Source organism: Mustelus asterias, chromosome 1 (genome assembly GCF_964213995.1).
Source record: "Mustelus asterias chromosome 1, sMusAst1.hap1.1, whole genome shotgun sequence".
NCBI classification, from domain to species: Eukaryota; Metazoa; Chordata; class Chondrichthyes; order Carcharhiniformes; family Triakidae; genus Mustelus; species Mustelus asterias.
The window spans coordinates 163,067,799-163,090,803 of record NC_135801.1 but is presented as its reverse complement, the minus strand read 5'-3'; the positions used below and the strand labels follow the sequence as shown (position 1 = coordinate 163,090,803).

Here is a 23,005-nt window from a genome sequence, read left to right as displayed (position 1 = left end):
GGGAGTATCGTGGAACAGAGGGACCTTGGAATTCAGGTGCACGTTCGCTAAAGGTGGAGTCATGGGTAGAAAGGACAGTGAAGAAGGCTTTTGGCATGCTGGCTTTTATGAGTCAGTGCATTGAGTATAGAAGTTGGGAAGTTATGTTGCAGTTGTACAGGACGTTGATGAGGCCACATTGGAGTATTGTGTTCAGTTTTGGTCACCTTGCTATACCAAAGATGTTATTAAACTGGAGAGAGTGCAGAAGAGATTGACAAGGATGTTGCCAGGACTCAAGGGACTGAGTTATCAGGAGAGATTAGACAGGCTAGGATTTTTTCTGTGGAGCATAGGAGACTGAGGGGTGATCTTATAGAGGTGTATAAGATCATAAGAGTCATGGATAGGGTGAATATACTCAGTCTTTTTCCCAGGGTGGGGGAATTGAGAACTAGATGGCATAGGCTTAAATTAAGAGGGGGAAAAAAATTAATGGGAACCTGAGGAGCAACATTTTTACACAGAGGGTGGTGGTATGTATATGGAATGAGCTGCCGGAGGAAGTGGTTGAGGCAGGGGACATTGACAACATTTAAAAGGCATTTGGACAAATACATGGATCGGAAAGGTTTAGAGGGACATGGGCCAAATGCAAGCAAATGGGGTTAGCTTAGATGGGCATTTTGGTCGGCATGGACCAGTTTGGGCCGAAGGGCCTGTCATCGTGCCATAGATTCTATGATTTTATCTATCTGTGACATGAGGAAGAACTTCTTTTATGCCAGGGTGGTGGGTGTCTTGAATTCGCTGCCTGAGTTGGTAGGACCTGGATCTGCACCTTAAGTCCTGTAAGCTACAGAGCTATGGGCCGGGAGCAGGAATGTGGGACTAGAAAGGGCACCTGTGTGTCCTTGGGCTGGCATGGACAAGATGGGCCAAATGGCTTCCTTCTGTGCTGTAGCATTTCTATGGATCTATGGAAAGTGACAAGAAAGTAGCCAGGGATAATGGTGCTGTCTGCAAGTGTAACTATATTAAGTTGTGTCTTCCTCACACAGCTGTTGGCCAGATTACTCCATTTCTTTCAGCCTTTTCTACATTTCTTTCAGCTCTCAGTGTGCCCGGATAGCATGCATGATAAAACTTTAGGATATATTTTCCTTTCTTCCAAAACAGAACAGTTGATCCATAATCTGCATTCCACTGATAAATGTGATTAATCTTGTGGTTTTGAAACACGTAACTCAGACTGTGATTTTATTACTTGGACGGAGGAAATAGCAGTCGTGGAGCACTGCAAAATCATTTAATGAACATACATTTTGAAAAGTACAGTACAGCTGTGGGGTGTGCAACATTTCTCTGGCATGATGATATACAAGAAAAAGTCAACCAGATGCAGGATTAGAGTCACCGGTTCCGACTGCTTTGTTTACAGCGGAGACTCCAGCTACACGATTCCTCTGAGGCGCTCAGAGTAAGAGTCCATCCTGGACCCCCACTTAGGCCCCGCCTCTGCCAGTCAAAGGACTTAAGCACTGAATTCCTTCCCCTCAGCCCCATTCCCATTAATGACAAGAGGCCGCGTTTGGTGCAGATGGAAGTGCGGTCCTCTCAAAACCCTGTTTAAAAAAAAACCTACTGCAGCTGGGGGAAATCTACATGAAGATCCAATAATCCTGACGCCTCGCGGAATCTGGTTCACTTCGACTTCAGGTCCAAGGATCCTTATGTTCTGCCTCGTATCTTAAAAAAGGTGCCTAGATAAATTAAAGAAATGCACGTTATTACAATAATGATAACAGACAGCCCAAACGAATAAGAGTGCTTTTTAAAGTAAAGTTTACTCATTTATCAATCACAAGTAAGGCTTACATTAACACTGCAATGAAGTTACTGTGAAATTCCCCCAGTCACCACATTCCGGTGCCTGTTCGGGTCAATGCATCTAACCAGCACATCTTTCGGACTGTGGGAGGAAACCGGAGCACTCGGAGTAAACCCATGCAGACACGGGGAGAACCTGCAAACTTCACACAGACAGTGACCCAAGCCGGGAATCAAACCTGGGTCCCTGGAGCTGTGAGGCAGCAGTGCTAACCACTGTGCTATCGTGCCGCCCACTTTAACACCAACTCTTCTTTTCATCGCGCAAATAAAAATTAGTGGTACACCAGTGAAACCCGAACAGCGCAACTCACTACAACACATCGCAGCCAGGCAACTGCATAGACAAGAGACAAAGTAACTGGTAATGTTGATGAGAGAGCACAGTATGACTGGTGGCACGGTGGCACAGTGGTTAGCATTGCTGCCTCACCGCGCCAGGGACCCGGGTTCGATTCCCGGCTTAGGTCACTGTCTCCACACTGTCTGTGTGGAGTTTGCACGTTCTCCCTGTGTCTGTGTGGTTTTTCTCTGGGTGATCCGGTTTCCTCGCACAGTCCAAAGATGAGTGGGTTAGGTGGATTGGCCATGTTAAATTGCTCCATAGTGTCAGGGGGGACTAGTTTTTGTAAGTGCATGGGGTTTTGGGGATAGGGGCCTGGGTGGGATTGTGGTCAGTGCAGACTCGATGGGCTGAATGGCCTCCTTCTGCACTGTAGGACTCTATGGTGAGTCCCACTTGTGGCCACCAATCACGCTGTGAGTTGGTAAACTTGAGCCTTTCATGAGACATTTTGGGAAGGCGGAGAAATTCTCCAGTTATATATAACATCATACATGCATTCATAAAGAATTTGTTTCGGATTTTTTAGTTTTTCTCCAGTTACATTGAAATTGGTCTCCCAAAGAATCAACGTAGAGAGGATGGTCCAAATGGATCTTTATGCTGTAGATTTCTGTGCTACTGTAAGAATATTTAAGAACAAGAAAAGACTATTGGCACAAAATGCTAGACATTTTCCTAGACTACCAGATCTATCCCTCTTCTTACCATGTCACGCGTACACACAAATAGATTACAGAGTGGGGAGGACGGATGAAATATTTTAGAGTCCAGTAAAACTGGAGGGGAATATGATGTTTGAAGGCCAGTCACTTGGCTAACTTCAGGCTGAATTCAGCAGTCCTGCTGCTTTTGGCATCAAGGTGACTTAAGATCATATATGGACAATTCATCTCTTCTTCTGGATGCAACAGAATGGGGTTGAGTTATTTTTAAAGTCACTGGCCGGGATTCTCCCAAACAAAAACTCAAGAGCCCGATGGCTGGGAAAATGGGAGTATTTCCTGCCCATTCTTTGGGTGTACTTAGCAGAGAGAATCTCCGAAGCTGTGAGCATTGCAGAGTGCCTCAGCATGATTCTCTCTGGTACACTGGGGGTGGGGCCTATTCCCACCCGAGAGGCTGGAATCAGTGTGCTAAGAGGGCCACTGTGCATGCGCTGATCTGTCAGAGCGGAGATCGGCACATGTGCAGTGCCTCCGCCCCCCCCCCCCCCCCCCCCCCGCCGCCCCCCGCCACCACCATGGCCTGCACCTGATCGCTGCCCTTCCCATTCACTGGCCAGCAATGCAATCCCCCGATTGCCGGCCTTCCAGACCTCCCCGGACCAGCCCCAATCTACCCCGCCTCTGGCCAGCCCCCATCTCCACCCACCCCTGCCCACCTGGCCAGCCCTGTTCACCCACCCGATAGCCCTCACTCCCTCTCTCGCTCCCCCACCGATCCTGATTGCAGAGCGGCAGCGACATCCAACGCATCCCCCCCCCCCCCCCCCGCCCCCCCTGCCCCCACCACCCGCCCCACATTTACCCATGAATAGCCCAAACCCCCAATATGCCCCGCTCCCCTTTGGCTCTGCCCCAAGAGGCTCAGAAGGCATTGCCAAGGTGCCCGGTAGGCAGTAGCAGTTTGGCCCTTGGGAAATACCAGGGTGCCAGGCTGGCATTGCCAAGGTGGCACTGCCCTTTAACCCCTAACCTCCCTGGGGGCCCTCAATGGCCTCTATTCCCTCCAGTGAGGTCAGGACGCCTGGTCCCCATTAGCGGGGAACGGTCGTAAACGTCACTTGCGGGAACCACTCTCGGCAGGGATGGGATGGCGATGCTAGCGGGCCAGGAGAATACCTTCCCAGGCCTGCAAATCATATTGAATTTCTAATTTCAATATGATAATCAGCTCGGCGTGGAGCTGATTATACTAAAAAGAAAGCATCTGGGAAACTCTGACCGGTGTTACGCCGGTCGCGAGACTTGCTGAAGTTTCGAGCAGTGCAGCAGGGCTCAAAAACTTGCAAACTTGGAGGGAGAGACAGAGATGGAAAGAATAAAGGCAGCCACTTTTGTTCCTTAATCATCTCAGGTTGCATCCCAGTTTTTTCTGGGCCTTTGCCTGTCTCAGTGCTTCTAGTGCTAACCCAGTGCTTGCAGAGTGGCTGGCAAAAGGTGGCCTTGGAGCACATACACAAGCAGCTTTTGATACAGAAGCCCCCATTTTGTACTGCACCATTTTAACATAGGCAGTGACAGTCTGGGTCGGCTGGTTGACGGACAATTGCAAGAGCACTGACAAGGGGTGCAGTAGGAGACTGAATGTCATTGCCGAGAGGTCAGCAGGTATGTGCTCCGCGAAACCAGCGCACTCTACCTGGGGTGGCACCTCAGCAAAGCTTGTAATTGGTTGGAGGGCTCTGCCCCCGCTCTCCCATGTTCAGCTATTTTTCTGTCTCTCTCAGTTTAGCACCATCCAGGACACCAGCAACCACATTAAAAAATGAAAGTTTATTCATTAGTCACCAGTAAGGTTTACATTACATTACTGCAATGAAGTTACTGTGAAATTCCCCTAGTCGCCACACTCCGGTGCCTGTTCGGGCCAACGCGCCTAACCAGCACATCTTTCACACTGTGGAAGGAAACCGGAGCACCCGGAGGAAGCCCACACAGACACGGGGAGAATGTGCAAACTCCACACAGACAGTGACCCAAGCTGGGAATCGAACCTGGGTCCCTGGCACTGTGAGGTAGCAGTGCTAACCACTGTGCCACCGTGCCGCCCATACACTCATCATACCTTTAATAAGAGCTTTAAGTAGTGCCAGCCAGGTTCAAACAGTGCCAGTGCTGGACTCTGAAATCATGTGAATGAGGGGGTAGCAGAGAAGTCGTGCATTGCTTGCATTACACCTTGTCAGTCAGGTTAATCCTGCTTTAATTCCCACCTCCCTTTCCCCAAGGTTACCTATTTTAGCCCACAGATGTTTTCATTAAAAGTTCAAACTTTATACCATTTATTTTCAAAAGTATAGCATTCTTTTAGCTTTTTTTTCAGATTTCTTAGTCTCAGACTAAAGTCTCACATTTTTAGCAGAATCAGTTGATAGATTTTTGCTTCTTGTTAATAAAATCTAATTTTTCCACAAACATATTTTGACTTTTTTTAAAAATCCATTCATGGGACGTGGGTGTCACTGGCTGGACCAGCATTTATTGCCCAACCCTAATTCCCCTGGACTGAGTGGCTTGCCACACCATTTCAGTGGGCATTTAAGAGTCAACCACATTGCTCGTTAGACTTTTAATTTCAGATTTTTATTGAATTCAGACTTCACCATCAGCCATGGTAGGATTCGAACCCAGTCCCTGGTTTACAGTGACAACACCGCTACACCATCACCACCTCTCATGCGCATATGTACGTTGTGATGTTTTAGTTATTACTTGGTACAGAAAATTGTCCTTTCTTGAAAGGGTGCATAAAGTACCGAAAGGTACCAATAGAAAAAAAAGCATGAGCCTCTGGATTTATAGTCCAGTGACATAAGAACATAAGAAATAGGAGCAGGAGTAGGCCATCTAGCCCCTCGAGCCTGCCCCGCCATTCAATAAGATCATGGCTGATCTGAAGTGGATCAGTTCCACTTACCCGCCTGTTCCCTATAACCCCTAATTCCCTTACCGATCAGGAATCCATCTATCCGTGATTTAAACATATTCAACGAGGTAGCCTCCACCACTTCAGTGGGCAGAGAATTCCAGAGATTCACCACCCTCTGAGAGAAGAAGTTCCTCCTCAACTCTGTCCTAAACTGACCCCCTTTATTTTGAGGCTGTGCCCTCTAGTTCTAGCTTCCTTTCTAAGTGGAAAGAATCTCTCCACCTCTACCCTATCCAGCCCCTTCATTATCTTATAGGTCTCTATAAGATCCCCCCTCAGCCTTCTAAATTCCAACGAGTACAAACCCAATCTGCTCAGTCTTTCCTCATAATCAACACCCCTCATCTCCGGTCAACAGCCCTCATTACCAACTTCCTCACTGTCTCCCCTTAAAAATAATCAATCTCTTATTGAAACCATAGATAAAGCCATCAAAGGTATAGGCATTGTAGGAATTTGGAAAGTGTGGTGAACCATCGTTGGTTCCCACTGGATAGTACTGAGCCAGGGTCTGGCCAGTACTACAAGTATGTACATATGTTGCTGTTGGGTTAGGGATGGGTTGTTCTACTTGTTGCTGTTGGGGTTAGGGTGGGGTTGTTACACCTTTGTATTGTAGTGTTGTGGTACATCCCAGTCGGGCTCCGCCTCCTCGGAGAGGTATAAAGGTCCGTGCTCTGGCTGGGACCCCTCAGTCTGGGATCGTGTATATAATTGTTAGCTGCTTTGTTACAGCAAATAAAAGCCTTTATTTCCTGAGCATCAAGCCTCGTGTATGATAACGCGCATCAGAAAGTTAATGGGGATTATTGAACATTAGAGTGTCAGGGGTCCCAGTGAATTATTTGCGCATCTTTGCTGACCTTACAATTTTGGTTCATAGAGTATGACACTAAAAGGACTGCTGTTACAGTACCAACTGCTTAACTTTGAGAACTCTCAGAAAGTTTGTAACAGTCTCGATGCTTTTGTATCTTCAGTGATGACTACCTATCCAAATTCAGCTCAAGAATTACTTTGAGACTGGTTGCTTTCAACGTTCTGGGGAAATAGAAACAAAATGGCTGTGGGTATGTGTGAGAGGCGGGGCTGTCACTGGCCCAGCTGGACTAGTGGTTGGAAGGTATAAAAATTGTGATTGTGTAACCAAGGGACCATTGAGACTCACATCCATGGTAAATGTTATAGATTATGAAAATGTACATAAAATACAATCAAATCATTGTCAGTGTGTTAATAAACTTGTTTTATTTTAATACTTTTATCAACAGCACAGATCGTGTGCTCAGCTGCGCTGTCCAAATCACTTAAAAATCTTGATATCACTTTGTCTCGCGTATGAATTATGGGTCTTTTGGGAAAATTTGCAGAGGGTGACAGTACTCAGTAAATGGAAACTTTTACAAGGAGTGAACAGCTGCAGGAGATTAAGAAGGACAATTTGTTTTTAAAGGGATGAGCAAATGCCTTTTCCATTTTCTCAAGACACCGGGTTACAAGGAATGAATCACATCAAGACATGTTTTTGTATTTCTAAGATATCACCGTGCAAAACTGTTGGTCAGTTACTCGAGCTGCTCTGAGTGTTGCCACCGAGGTAATTATGATCATACCCCTGTAAACTGTACAAAGGATCTTTTTCACTATTCTACACTTTCCATTTACTTCTCATTCGGCAGCGAGATGATGTCGGCTGCATTTCAAAGTCATTTATTTTGCATATTTAATTCAGTCATTCTTCTCAGTCAGTAAAAATTAATTATTTACGTAAATGTGGCATTAAAATCATGTATAGGCTGAGGTTAATAGCACTTAATGGTGTTCAAACATCAATTTTAGGAAAAGGAGGGTTGGGGGGTCATGGAAAGGACATGGTGAAACTATTTTGTTTCATAAATCCTGCATCATTAGAGTGATGAATACTGATTTACCTCACACAGTCAGGTCAGAGCCTATAGCAATCTGAAATGTGATGTTCGAGTGGCTGGATACGAAGGGAAGTTTTTACTCAGTTATTGTTATGTTCCCAACTAAAAAGGCATTAAAAAGTCCAAAATTATTGGAATCCCACTCCACTTTTGGAATTGTGGCCATTTTGGAAGCTCTGGCTACCGACATCTTAGAATATTAATCTAATTCCAAATCTGGGGAGCAGGGTCATTATAATAATTAGGGGACAGCCGTCTTCACCTATATAGGTGCAACAGAAGCAATAGGATATCAGAATGATACACTGTCACTCCAGTGCAGGAAGCCAGGAATTCTTAACTTGAAGGCCAACGTACAAGCACATTTGTCTTGCAGAGAAACCAGCTCTGTTATTATGAAGCAATGAATTACCTTTGGAATTCTTCTACCATTTGGAGGTGCAAGGGATGTCAAAATATTAAATGAGAAAACCAAGAAAATTTTAATGGTCTGAATAATTAGTGTTAGGCATGAATGGTACACGTCTGAACACACACAACTCAAAAAAAGATCAGAGCTCAAAAGTGTGGATTGCAGTTGAAGGAACTTGATATAGTCATATATCAAAGGTGTAGCTTGGGTTTGGATGCTTAATAGAGTTAGAGGAATTCTCTGAGGCAAAAGAAAAATCAGACAAATTTCTTAAAAGATTTATGTGCTCCAAGTCACCCACATTTCCAACATTTTTTGCAGCTTGGTGCTTCAGTGATTCTGTCGGAAAATCTCTCAGAATGTTTCTATAATGTTCCTGATTATACCGTTCAGAGGAGAAATGGGAAGGGAAGAGAAAGGAGGATTAAGTTGATAGTTTTAATGAAGGATTCTCAAACTGCTCCAATGAAAATATATTTTGGGGGGCTGTTTTAAGAAAGAATCCATGTAGATAGAGCAAAGAAATAGAAAGGAAATTGGTGCAACTTTCAGTGTGTATTGAGACCATAAGACATAGGAGCAGAATTAGGCCACTCTGCCCATCGAGTCTGCTCCGCCATTCAAACATGGCTGATATTTTTCTCATCCCCATTCTCCTGCCTTTTCCCCATAATCCCTGATCCCCTTATTAATTAAGGACCTATCTATCTCTATCTTAAAGACACTGAATGTCCTGGCCTCCACAGCCTTCTGCGGCAAAGAGTTCCACAGTTTCAACACTCTCTGGCTGAAGAAATTCCTCCTCATCATCACACACATCAAATAATGAAGAAAGTAGAGAGGTGAAAATCTGCAGACAATTGTAAAGAACAATGGGATAATGTGAATGATTTTAACCAACCCAAGGTATTTTGAAATAAATCAAGTAATACATCTGGTCAAAGTAGAATATAAAGTTTAGGGTGCATCCAGGATTGCATCAAGATTGGCAAGAGGTAGAATTTATCTGGTAGTTCTTGCGATTTCCCACTGCAACTTTGATGGAAGATCAGCAGGCACCAGTGTTAATGGCCCTTTATGTTGTTTCTCCTGATCTTCTCCAACATCCCACCAAGGTTAGGAACACAGGAAATGCCATATGAACGAAGACCAGGGTCATTCTATTTTGCCTTCCACCTTCCTGGTGGTCATATGATACAATCATAATGGAATTGTTAACTAAACACAGCAATCAATCAGAATTTCTACAGTGCAGAAGGAGGTCATTCAGCCCATGAAGCCTGCACCGACAACAATCCTACCCAGGCCCTTAACTCCACATGTTTACCGTGTTAGCCCCCCTGACACTAAGGGGCAATTTAGCCTGGCCAATCAACTGAACCCGCACATCTATCAGTCTACAACAGATCGAGACTGTGAGGAAAAGTACAGCGATAGAAAACTTTGGGAATAATCAGCCAATGGGCTGATTTGCCTACTCCAATTTCTATAAATTTGAAAATTCTAGTAATGCATAGGCTCGCACCAAAGAATCACCTTAGCCAACAATTTCCTCATGGCCTCTCCTGCTCCTCTGGGAGCCGTGGAAGTGTGGGATTTCCATCACAATTTTGGCTAAATAGTGAAGTGATGTGGGAACAGGTCGAAGGAAATGCCCAGCACAAGGGAACTGCTAGATTCTGGAAAACAGACTTGTTCATTATGCCATTCATGCTGAGAAACCAGTCTGTCCCTATCCAGTCTGGTTTCTATATTACACTGGTTGAAAATTGCAATGTTTGAAAACTGGGATGGAACTAGATGTGGAGATTGGAAAGGGAGTATGGTCATAACTATAGGGTTCATGGTGGGAGATATAGGAAGGATGTCAGAGGTAGGTTCTTCACGCAGAGAGTGGTTGGGGTGTGGAATGGACTGCCTGCAGTGATAGTGGAGTCAGACACTTTAGGAACATTTAAGCGGTTATTGGATAGGCACATGGAGCACACCAGGATGGTAGGGAGTGGGATAGCTTGATCTTGGTTTCAGATGAAGGTCGGCACAACATCGTGGGCCGAAGGGCCTGTTCTGTGCTGTACTGTTCTATGTTCTATGTTCTATGAGCAAGCACTTAAAATCACCTCTCGGCAAGACTGGCTGGCAACTTTCTAGTCCCTGCAGTGCTGCTTCTTGTCCCTCAAGTCTCGCCAAAAAGCTCGGGACAAGGTAAGCTTGTGAGGCTCACAGCAGAGACAAGAGGTGAGGATCTAGGTTTTCATCTTTCCTTCAATAAGGAGACCAATTGTGCACACAATACGCCAGATGTAGTCTCACTAATGCCCTGTACACTTGAAGCATAACTTCCTTATCTTTGCAATCAATTCCCCGAATAAAAAACAATAACATTCTATTAGCTTTCCTAATTATTCATGCATTAAGACACTCAAATCTCTGAATCTCAGAGCTCTGCAATCTCTCATTGTTTAGATCATAAGTTTTTTTATTCTTTCTGACAAAACTTCACAATTGCACATTTTCCCACATTATACCCCACTTGCCAGATCTTTGCCCACTCAACCTATCAATGCTCCTTTGTAGCCTTCTTATTGATAGCTCTTGGGGCTAAAGGGATCAAGGGACATGGAGGGGAAGAGGGGGATCAGGATATTGAATTCGATGGTCAGTCATGATCAAAATGAATGGTGGAGCAGGCTCGGAGGGCTCAATGGCCTACTCCTTCTTCTTGTTTCTATGATAAAATGTAACATCAAGTGTTACTGTGTAAAATAAAACATATAAGAGGTAACATATGAGAATAGATAGAAGATTGGCTGGCTAAAAGGAAACAGAGTTGGCATAAATAGGTCTTCTTCTGGTTGGCAGGATGTGATTGATGAGTGGCGTGCCACAGGAATCGGTGCCAGGGCCTTAACTTTACAATTTACATAAATAACTTAAATGAAGGAACTGAAGATATTGTTGCTAAATTTGCTGGCAACAAGATAGATGGGAAAGTAAATTGTGAAGTGGCTTTAAGAAGGCTTCTTGAAATCAGACAATGTTTTGGCCTCAACTGCATTCTGTTGTAGTGAATTCCACCCTCTGGATGAAGAAATTTCTCCTTACCTCAGTTCTAAAAGGTCCTCAAACTATGACGCCTAGTTCTGGACTCTCCCACCATTGGGAACATTCTTTCTGAATTTGCCCTGTCTAACCCTGTTAGAATTTTATAAGTTTCTATGAGATCTCCTCTCACTCTTCTAAACTCCAGTGAATACAATCTTAACCGACTTAGTCTCTCCTCATATGACAGACCTGCCACCCCAGGAATCAGCCTGGTAAATCTTCGCTGTACTCCCTCTATAGCAAGGACACCCTTCCTCGGAAAAGGACACCAAAACTACACACAATACTCCAGGTGTGGCCTCACCAATGCCCTATACAATTGCAGTAAAACATCCCTATTCCTATAACCAAAGCCTCTTGCTATTCTTTACTGCCGACTGTACCTGCTCACTTTCAGCAACTGATGCATGAGGATGCCAATGTCTCACTGAGTATCCACCCTTCTCAATTTACACCCATTCAAGTAATAATCTGTCTTCCTATTATTGCTAGCAAGTGGATAACCTCACATTTATCTGTATTATATTGCATCTGCCATGCAGATGCTCACACACTCTGCCTGTCCAAATCACGCTGAAGCATCTCAGCATCCACCTCACAGCTCACCCTCCCACCAGACTTTGTATCATCTGCAAATTTGGAGATAATACATTTAGTCCCCTCTTCCAAATCATTAATATATAATGTGAACAGTTGGGGTCTTAGCACAGATCCCTGCAGAACCCCACTAGCCACTGACTGGCAGTAAGAAAAAGACCCATTTATGCCAACTCTTTGCTTCCTATCTGCTAACCAGCTGTGTATCCATCTCAAGACATTACCTGCAATCCAATGTGCTTTAACTTTAGATGGTAACCTGTTAAGTGAGACCTTGTCAAAAGCCTCCTAAAAGCCTAAATAAACCACATCCACTGGTTCTCGTCAGTCAATTCTACTAGTTATATCCTTAAAGAATTCCAATAGGCACATCAAGCATGATTTCTCCTTTGTAAATCCATGCTGACTTTGTCTGATTATACCACTGCCTTCCAAATGCTGAGTTATGAAATCCTTGATAATGGACTCTAGCAACTTCCCTAATACCAACATTAGGCTCACTGGCCTATAGTTCCCTGTTTTCTCTCTACCTCCCTTTTTGAATAGCGGGCTTTCATGAGCTAACTCCAACCTATAGAAACCTGTCCAGAGTCCAAAGAATTTTGGAAAATAACCACCAATGGATCTACTATTTCCAGGACCACTTCTTTAAGTACTCTGGAAATTTATCCACCTTCAGTCCCATCAATTTCCCCAAAACCATTTCTCTACCAATGCTGATTTCCTTCAGCTCCTCACTAAAACTTGTTTCTCTCAGAACTTCTGGTACATTATTCATGTCTTCCTTTGTGAAGATTGAAGCAAAGTACTAATTTAATTCCTCGGCCATTTCTTTATTCCCCATTATGAATTCTCCTGTTTCTGACTGTAAGGGGCCTACATTTGTTTTTGTCAATCTTTTATTCTTTACATACCTATAGAAGCTTTTACAGTCAGCTTTTATGTTCCCTGCTAGCTTACTTTCATACTCTATTTTTCCCTTCTTAATCAATCCCTTGGTCCTGCTTTGCTGAATTTTAAACTGCTCCCAATCCTCAGGCTTATTGCTTTCTCTTGCTAATTTGTATGCTTCTTCTTTGAATCTGATGTTATCTCTAATTTTCCTCATAAGCCATGGTTTGGCCACAATTCCCTTACCACTCTTGCACCAAACAGGAATAAACAACTCTGGAGTTCACCTATTCATTTGCATCAGGCCTGATTTGGATGTGCACATCCATACCAATTATGTCTTCATAGCTTCTTTGAAAGCGTTACCTTAACTATTCAATAGCTGATTGAGCTTCTTTCATCTGAACTTGGAAAACATGTTTCCAGCTAACTTTAGCTTGTGAAGCCAGTCCTTATCCAATTAACTTCAGCTTGCAAAGCCAGTCCTTATTCATTAAAATAGCTTTGTTGATATATCTCAGTTTAACAATGTGCAACTTTAGGGACTTCTCTTAATATTGGACAATGCATTTCATTGACACAAGTTTCACACGTTCGACATATTCCTCACATAAATCAGAATGGGTGTTCAATTGAATTGTGCTCTCAAATAGAGGAATGACACTGAATTTTCTCACTTCCATACTCATAATGGAACAATCTGCAGAAGTATCGATACAGATGTTGATGTACCAATACCTTTATGCAAAAGTTTGTCATTTGAGTGATTGCTAGTGGCATGAATGCTGATCAGCCTTACCTCCTCTTTGCTTAAACATTTCAAGATTGTGAACTTGTGACGTTGCTGTTTTCAATTACTACTGGAATGAGTTCTCGTTCCTGCTTTGGTCTTTGCTTGGCAAGCAGTTGTAATAAAGAACAAAGAACAAAGAACAGTACAGCACAGGAACAGGCCCTTCGGCCCTCCAAGCCCGCGCCGCTCCCTGGTCCAAACTAGACCATTATTTTGTATCCCTCCATTCCCACTCCGTTCATATGGCTGTCTAGATAAGTCTTAAACTTTCCCAGTGTGTCCGCCTCCACCACCTTGCCTGGCAGCGCATTCCAGGCCCCCACCACCCTCTGTGTAAAATATGTCTGTCTGATATCTGTGTTAAACCACCCCCCCTTCACCTTGAACCTATGACCCCTTGTGAACGTCACCACCGACCTGGGGAAAAGCTTCCCACCGTTCACCCTATCTATGCCTTTCATAATTTTATACACCTCTATTAAGTCTCCCCTCATCCTCCGTCTTTCCAGGGAGAACAACCCCAGTTTACCCAATCTCTCCTCATAACTAAGCCCCTCCATACCAGGTAACATCCTGGTAAACCTCCTCTGTACTCTCTCCAAAGCCTCCACGTCCTTCTGGTAGTGTGGCGACCAGAACTGGACGCAGTATTCCAGATGCGGCCGAACCAACGTTCTATACATCTGCAACATCAGACCCCAACTTTTATACTCTATGCCCCGTCCTATAAAGGCAAGCATGCCATATGCCTTCTTCACCACCTTCTCCACCTGTGACGTCACTTTCAAGGATCTGTGGACCTGCACACCCAGGTCCCTCTGCGTATCTACACCCTTTATGGTTCTGCCATTTATCATATAGCTCCTCCCTACATTATTTCTACCAAAATGCATCACTTCACATTTATCAGGATTGAACTCCATCTGCCATTTCTTTGCCCAAATTTCCAGCCTATCTATATCCTTCTGTAGCTTCTGACAATGCTCCTCACTATCTGCAAGTCCTGCCAATTTTGTGTCGTCCGCAAACTTACTGATCACCCCAGTTACACCTTCTTCCAGATCATTTATATAAATCACAAACAGCAGAGGTCTCAATACAGAACCCTGCGGAACACCACTAGTCACAGGCCTCCAGCCGGAAAAAGACCCTTCCACTACCACCCTCTGTCTTCTGTGACCAAGCCAGTTCTCCACCCATCGAGCCACCTCCCCCTTTATCCCATGAGATCCAACCTTTTTCACCAGCCTACCATGAGGGACTTTGTCAAACGCTTTACTAAAGTCCATATAGACGACATCCGCGGCCCTTCCCTCGTCAACCATTTTGGTCACTTCTTCAAAAAACTCCACCAGGTTAGTGAGGCATGACCTCCCTCTCACAAAACCATGCTGACTATCGTTAATGAGTTTATTCATTTCTAAATGCGCATACATCCTATCTCTAAGAATCTTCTCCAACAACTTCCCCACCACGGACGTCAAGCTCACCGGCCTATAATTACCCGGGTTATCCTTCCTACCCTTCTTAAATAACGGGACCACATTAGCTATCCTCCAATCCTCTGGGACCTCACCTGCGTCCAGTGACGAGACAAAGATTTGCGTCAGAGGCCCAGCGATTTCATCTCTTGTCTCCCTGAGCAGCCTTGGATAGATTCCATCAGGCCCTGGGGATTTGTCAGTCTTTAAATTCTCTAACAAACCTAACACTTCCTCCTTTGTAATGGAGATTTTCTCCAATGGTTCAACACTCCCCTCCGAGACACTCCCAGTCAACACATCCCTCTCCTTTGTGAATACCGACGCAAAGCATTCATTTAGGATCTCCCCTACTTCTTTGGGCACCAAGCATAATTCCCCACTTTTGTCCCTGAGAGGTCCGATTTTTTCCCTGACAACCCTTTTGTTCCTAACGTATGAATAAAATCCCTTGGGATTCTCCTTAATCCTGTCTGCCAAGAACATTTCGTGACCCCTTTTTGCTCTTCTAATTCCCCGTTTGAGTTCTTTCCTACTTTGTACTCCTCCAGAGCTCCCTCCGTTTTTAGCTGCCTGGACCTACCTCTCTTTTCTTTTTGACCAGTCCCTCAATTTCCCTGGTTATCCACGGTTCTCGAATCCTACCCTTCGTATCCTTCTTTTTAACAGGCACATGCCTGTCCTGTAGCCCTAACAACTGTTCCTTAAAAGACTCCCACATGCCAGATGTGGATTTACCCTCAAACAGCTTCTCCCAATCAAGAGCTGCCAATTTCTGCCTAATCCCACTAAAGTTAGCCTTCCCCCAATCCAACACCTTACCCTTGGGACACCACTCATCCTTTTCCATCACTATCCTAAAGCTAACAGAATTGTGGTCACTATTTGCCACATGTTCCCCTACCGAAACTTTGAAGACCTGACCGGGCTCATTCCCCAGTACGAGGTCCAGTATAGCCCCCTCTCTAGTCGGGCTATCTACATATTGTTCCAAAGAACCCTCCTGTACGCATTTTACAAATTCCTCCCCATTCAGAGTCCCTGCTCTCAGCGATTTCCAGTCTATACCAGGGAAATTGAAGTCTCCCACTACAACAACCCTATTTTTCCTGCACCTATCCAGTATCTCCTGACATATCCGTTCTTCCACTTCCCTTGGGCTGTTGGGGGGACTGTAGTACACCCCCAACATAGTGACTGCGCCCTTCCTGTTTCTAAGCTCCACCCAGAGTGACTCGTTACATGACCCCTCTGAATTGTCCTCCCTCTGCACCGCTGTAATATGCTCTCCAACTAATACTGCTACTCCCCCACCTCTTTTGGCCCCCCCTCTGTCTCGCCTAAAACACTTGTACCCCAGAATATTCAGCTGCCAGTCCTGTCCTTCTTTCAACCAAGTCTCCATCACCGCAACCACATCCAAATTCCTCGTGAGCATTAAGGCCCTAAGTTCATCTGTCTTACCTGCTACGCTCCTTGCATTGAAGTATAAGCACTCCAGACCTCCAGGCCCAGTGAGGTCATCCTCCTCCAGAGTGCTCTTCTTCTTTGCCAGCCATATGGCAAATGGTAATATGGTAATATGGCCTATCTTTTGGCAATTGAAGGATTTGGTATTTCTGTGCTGATATGTCTTCTGTGGACTGAAGTTGTATTAATAATTTGCATAGGATAAAATTTCATAGTATTCTTTGATGCCATCTACATGGAAAAAACAATCCTGCAAGTTAGTTAAAATGTACATTTTGCTTGTTTAATAGCTTTGATTGGACTCTTTAATCCATCGACTCACCCACAAATCTGTCTCATAATGCACAATCTAAGAATATGCCAAAGTTGCAATAGAACCGTAGAACCATAGAAAATTACAGCACAGAAACAGGCCGTTTGGCCCTTCTTGGCTGTGCCGAACCATTTTTCTGCCTGGTCCCACTGACCTGCACCTGGACCATATCCCTCCACACCCCTCTCATCCATGTACCTGTCCAAGCTTTTCTGAAATGTTAAAAGTGAGCCCGCATTCACCACTTCATCTGGCAGCTTGTTCCACACTCTCACCACACTCTGTGTGAAGAAGCCCCCTCTAATCTCAGATCAGCCATGATCTTGTTGAATGGCAGGCCCGAGGGGCTAGATGGCCTACTCCTGCTCCTATTTCTTATGTTCTTATGTTCTTATGTTCTAATATTCCCTTTAAACTTTTCCCCCTTCACCCTTAACCCATGTCCTCTAGTTTTTTTCCCCCCTAGCCTCAGTGGAAAAAGCCTGCTTGCATTCACTCTGTCTATACCCATCATAATTTTATACACCTCTATCAAATCTCTATCAAAATTATAATAGAAACATAGAAAAACTACAGCACAAACAGGCCCTTCGGCCCACAAGTTGTGCCGAACACATCCCTACCTTCTAGACCTACTTATAACCCTCCATCCTATTAAGCTCCATGTACTCATCCAGGAGTCTCTTAAAAGACCCGATTGAGTTCGCCTCCACCACCACTGACGGCAGCCGATTCCACTCGCCCACCACCCTCTGTGTGAAAAACTTACCCCTAACATCTCCCCTGTACCTACCCCCCAGCACCTTAAACCTGTGTCCTCTCGTAGCAGACATTTCCACCCTGGGAAAAAGCCTCTGAGAGTCCACCCGATCTATGCCTCTCAACATCTTGTACACCTCTCTTAGGTCTCCTCTCATCCTTCGTCTCTCCAAGGAGAAAAGACCGAGCTCCCTCAGCCTATCCTCATAAGGCATGCCACTCAATCCAGGCAACATCCTTGTAAATCTCCTCTGCACCCTTTCAATCTTTTCCACATCCTTCCTATAGTGAGGCGACCAGAACTGAGCACAGTACTCCAAGTGAGGTCTGACGAGGGTCTTATATAGCTGCATCATTATCCCCGGACTCCTAAACTCAATCCCTCGATTGATAAAGGCCAGCACACCATACGCCTTCTTAACCACCTCCTCCACCTACGGGGACGATTTTAGAGTCCTATGGACCCGGACCCCAAGGTCCTTCTGATCCTCTACAGTACTAAGAGTCTTTCCCTTTATATTGTACTCCTTCATCCCATTTGACCTACCAAAATGGACCACGACGCATTTATCTGGGTTGAAGTCCATCTGCCACTTCTCCGCCCAGTCTTGCATCCTGTCTATGTCCCTCTGCAACTTCTGACATCCCTCCAGACTATCCACAACACCACCAACCTTCGTGTCGTCGGCAAACTTACCAACCCATCCCTCCACTTCTTCATCCAGGTCATTTACGAAAATGACAAACAGCAAGGGTCCCAGAACAGATCCCTGGGGCACACCACTGGTGACCGACCTCCATTTAGAAAAAGACCCATCTATACCCACTCTCTGCCTCCTTTGGGCAAGCCAGTTCTGGATCCACCGGGCAGCGGCCCCTTGGATCCCATGCCTTCTCACTTTTTCGAGAAGCCTTGCATGGGGGACCTTATCGAACGCCTTGCTAAAATCCATATAAACCACATCTACCGCCTTCCCTTCGTCAATGTGTTTAGTCACATTTTCGAAGAACTCCACCAGGCTCGTAAGACACGATCTGCCCTTGACAAAGCCATGCTGAGTATTCTTGAGCATACTAAACCTCTCTAAATGCTCATATATCCTGTCCCTCAGGATCTTCTCCATCAGTTTACCAACCACTGAGGTTAGACTCACCGGTCGGTAATTTCCTGGGCTATCCCTATTCCCCTTCTTGAAAATAGGAACCACATCCACAATCCTCCAATCCTCCAGCACCTCTCCCGTCTCCATCGACGATGCAAAGATCATCGCCAGAGGCTCTGCAATCTCTTCCCTCGCCTCCCACAGTAAATGAAATTATAATGAAAATATAAATTATTCGGAGCCATGATATGTTCACCAACTGTTTCAATACCTTTCTGGTTCCCAATTTGTAGCTTTTTCCTTTCTCTCGTGGTTTAGGATTGAATGTTCCTCTAACTGACTATTTTGAATGGGGCATTTTTGCCTTTTTGGTGGCATGGAGGTTTGTTAACAGGCATTATTTTTTTTGTCAATCTCTATGAGAAAAATTGCTTTCTTGAGCTCAGGAATTTGAGCTCAAGGTCTAGTGGTATTATTGCTAGACTATTAATCCAGACACTCAGCTAATGTTCTGGGGACCCGGGTTCAAATCCCGCCACAGCAGATGGTGGAATTTGAATTCAATAAAAAATATCTGGAACTAAGGATCTACTGATGACTGTGAAACCATTGTTGATTGTTGGAAAAAAACCCATCTGGTTCACTAATGTCCTTTAAGGAAGGAAATCTGCCAATCTTACCTGGTCTGGCCAACATGTGACTCCAGAGCCACAGCAATGGGGTTGACTCTCAACTGCCCTCTGAACAAAGGCAACTAGAGATGGGCAATAAATGCTGGCCAGCCAGCGACGCCCATGTTCCACGAATGAATAAAAAAAAGAATTACCTTGGACCTCTTAAACTCCAAGTTCAAAAATATCATTAGCTCTGCCAAAATAATTCATTCTTTCAATGTATGGTTCTCAATCTCTCTCATATGTTCTTAGCCTTCCATTGTATCCTGTATGAGCCATGTCAAATGCAACAGTCCTATCATCTGCTCTTTGTGGCTCTCCCCAAGAGCAATAGAAAGGCTAAGTCAGCATAGGTAGAATAGACTCATCCAAAGCCAGACTAATTGAGAGTTGATTCAGATGGAGAATAGGACCATGTCCTGCAGCAGCCCATTCAATTGACATGATGTCAGTAACAGTGAGGCAGTATAATTAAATCCAATTAAAATCTCCACCATCCAAGCAGGTAGGTCACTGGGAGCTGGGTGATTTTATTCATTCACCTCTATAGCCATTTGCTGCCAATAGTTTTGTATTTTAATCCCATCAATTTTCCCAGAAAATTGGGAAGTACTTTAAATAGAAATACGGACACCAAATAGTTGACATGTTTAGCGTTCACTGCACACTGTGCATGCTTATAACATAGTTCATTTCAGACAGCAATCTCACAGCGGCTGTGGCTGTAGTTCTTCCTCCTAACTGAGCAAAGTCTTCAGAGCTTGACTGCTTTAAAGAAACTCTTTCTGCTGTGCACTCACCTGGTGATCCTGGCAAGTGTCTGAAAACAGGGTAGCACAGTGGCACAGTGGTTAGCACTGCTGCCTCACAGCACCAGGGACCCAGGTTCAATTTCCAGCTTTGGTCACTGTCTGTGTGGAGTCTGCATGTTCTCCCCATGTCTGCGGGTTTCCTCCGGGTGCTCTGATTTCCTCCCACAGTCCAAAGATGTGCAGGTTAGGTGCATTGGCCATGCTAAATTCTCCCTCAATGTCCCCGAACAGATGCCGGAGTGTGGCGGCTAGGGGATTTTCACAGTAACTTCATTGCAGTGTTAATGTAAGCCTACTTGTGATAAATAAATAAACTTTAGCTTGGGAAACAGGTTCTATGGTTGGGAATTCCAGGATTCATCGCTACAACAGCTCAAAATTGGTTTCTTAGCAACCCTGACAACTGTGTGGTCTCTTACCCAATAGACCCAAGCAAATTTTCCACTTGCCTTCAGTCACCTTGGGGAAACCAGAAGAGGCCAGGATCACAATGGGATGCCAACCAGGCATCAATTTCCAGCATTTTCCCACCCCACTTGCCCTGATCCTGACTCCATGGGCTGGGAAAATAATGTTCTAAGTTGATGTGGAAATGTCCATGAACCTTTTACCGGCAGCTCTGAGCATCATGAACAGCATGTGCTGTTCACCGCTGACCACAAAATCCAACTCAATCTCTCTCAATACTTCATGCACGTTCATCGTAAGTGATGTAAATGTAGCAAAATAAAGAAAAACAAATTAACGTTGCAACAAGATTGCAATGCCCCACCATCTCTCATTGTAACATTACATATGCACAGAGTACCAAGTGAGACTTTCCACTAGTCAGTGACATTGATACTATTTGGCCAATGAAAATTACATGTTTACTGGAACACACTTCATGACTCAATTAAAGTTTATTTATTAGTCACAAGTAAGGCTCACATTAACACTGCAATGCAGTTACTGTGAAATTATGGGGTCAATGAGGTACAGGAAAGCCAATGAACTAACTGACTGACCACATCTCCCCTTTTCTTCTTTCCCTCTTCATGCATTGCCAATCCTGCCAAATAGGTGGACACATCACCCCCATTCAGTTGTCTTCCCCTGCTGGTTTGCATCCAGAGGCCAATGGGTGAGGATGGGAAACTTTTCTCTGTCCTGGAGAAGCTTATTTGTCACCTCCCCTTGGGAACTCAAGGGCAACTGACACTTTGAATAAAGATCCCCTGGTAGAATGATTTGATGTACTGAGATGTTCCATTCATACCTTCTGCTGTTTAACTTTTACCAATGCGTCGTCATAGATCTCCCTGTCATCCACTCTGCAGCTTGCGTCTGCACAAAATAAATAAAAAAGAATCACATTTCTGACTCTTAGTGAGTGGTACAAACTGCAAAGTGACAGTAAACTAGGTGACCAACAATAAACTGTTTCCCCAGCTTGCTTTATGATATAAAGAAAAAACTTAATTCCATTTTCTTAAATGCTTCTATTCCTGCTGTGATTTGGAAAGTAATTCACCCGTAGAACGGAAAGGTAACACCATAGATACCTCGGGGACTTGCTCAGGCTGATGCAGTTAAAGTTTCTGACAGCTGTTAAGGGCCCTAAATGAAAGCAGAGGCGCAATTCAGTTCCTGCTGGATACGAGTGCACAGCACTGATCTGCCTATAATTCAGCACTAATTGGACAGTCTCACTCAGAGAAGCCAGAAGGACAGTCAGGGTGAAAAATGGAAGTGTCACATTGATTGGTAGTGAGTGTTCTTCCGAGGTTGGGGTCATGCTGTTGGGGCAGGGTAGAGGGAGCTGTACGCTGCATCTAGCACACCTTGGTGGAATGCTTAATCTTCAGTATGCAATGATGACACCAGAATAGGGATTAAGTGCTCCATTCCTTAGCACAGCTTCCCTATCAAAATGAGTACAACATTCATCTCAAGGCCTCCCCAAATTATTCTTGTATTAAGACAATTTCTTTTCTTAAAAAAAAAACAACATTTCTAACTTACCAGATGGAAAATAAAGAAACACGATTTGCAATGGCTGATTGCTCACCAGCATCAACAGTTCATATCACGAATACAAACAGACAGCCTGTCTAAAGAATTGACTCTAATAATCTAACTCCACAGTGATTCATGCTGATCAGTTGTTTGTTTGAAAGGAGAGAAAAAGCAGCATCTAATTATAGAAACCACGCTCCCTCATAAAAACTGTTTCCCTTTTTCTACTTTGGACATTTAGCTGGGATTTCTGGCAAATTTGCTTTGCGTTTTTAATCCAACCAAGGTCATTCAAATTAAGGAGATTTCTGCTTTTAAATAAATGCTTCACAACTATCTATATCTTTCAGTTGTGGGAAATCCCTAATAGTATCTCCAGTGCCTAGTTGCACTAATATCTCTTGTCTGCTGTAATTATTTGGACACTTAACACATATGCTACCAACAGCAATAGCAAAGAATCATTAAAGAAAGATTATATTTCCATCTTTACATATGCATATCAGGCTTTTAATGAATGCTCTTAGTGCAGCTGTCATTTTTATGAAGGTTGCTGTTGCATAATTATGATCTTATAATTGCAACAAAATAGTACAACAGGTGATAATTGACAGCATCCACTTAAATATTTATTGAACACCAGATCCAGCAAGTTGTATGTAATTTGGACTAATATTTCAGATTGGGGGATATGTTGCAATCTTTAAGCTTCTGGACTCATTTGGATGTAACCAATGAGCTGAAGGTGCCCCATGGAAACGCCGCTGTAGCTTGCGGATTAAACTTAGAAAATGGAGGCAGGA

General features: G+C 44.3%; 1 protein-coding gene across 12 annotated transcripts in view; it reads right to left on the bottom strand.

Annotated features, from left to right (window-relative positions):
• Nucleotides 1–1,223: 1,223 nt before the first annotated feature.
• Nucleotides 1,224–23,005, bottom strand: part of LOC144502550 (uncharacterized) — an 89,371-nt gene continuing 67,589 nt past the window's right edge. For 9 of the 12 annotated variants that reach the window (XR_013499396.1, XR_013499385.1, XR_013499394.1 and 6 more), the window contains 2 exons: nt 21,463–21,530; nt 1,274–1,742 (listed from right to left, as the gene is read on the bottom strand). Coding sequence is in view for 4 of the 12 variants with exons in the window: in XM_078226755.1 (XP_078082881.1) it covers nt 1,695–1,742; nt 21,463–21,530 (116 nt within the window). In the remaining 8 variants the exon portion in view is untranslated. Of the gene's footprint in view, nt 1,743–21,462; nt 21,531–23,005 lie in introns of all 12 variants that reach the window. The other 3 variants (XR_013499381.1, XR_013499389.1, XR_013499391.1) reach the window with 3 other exon arrangements.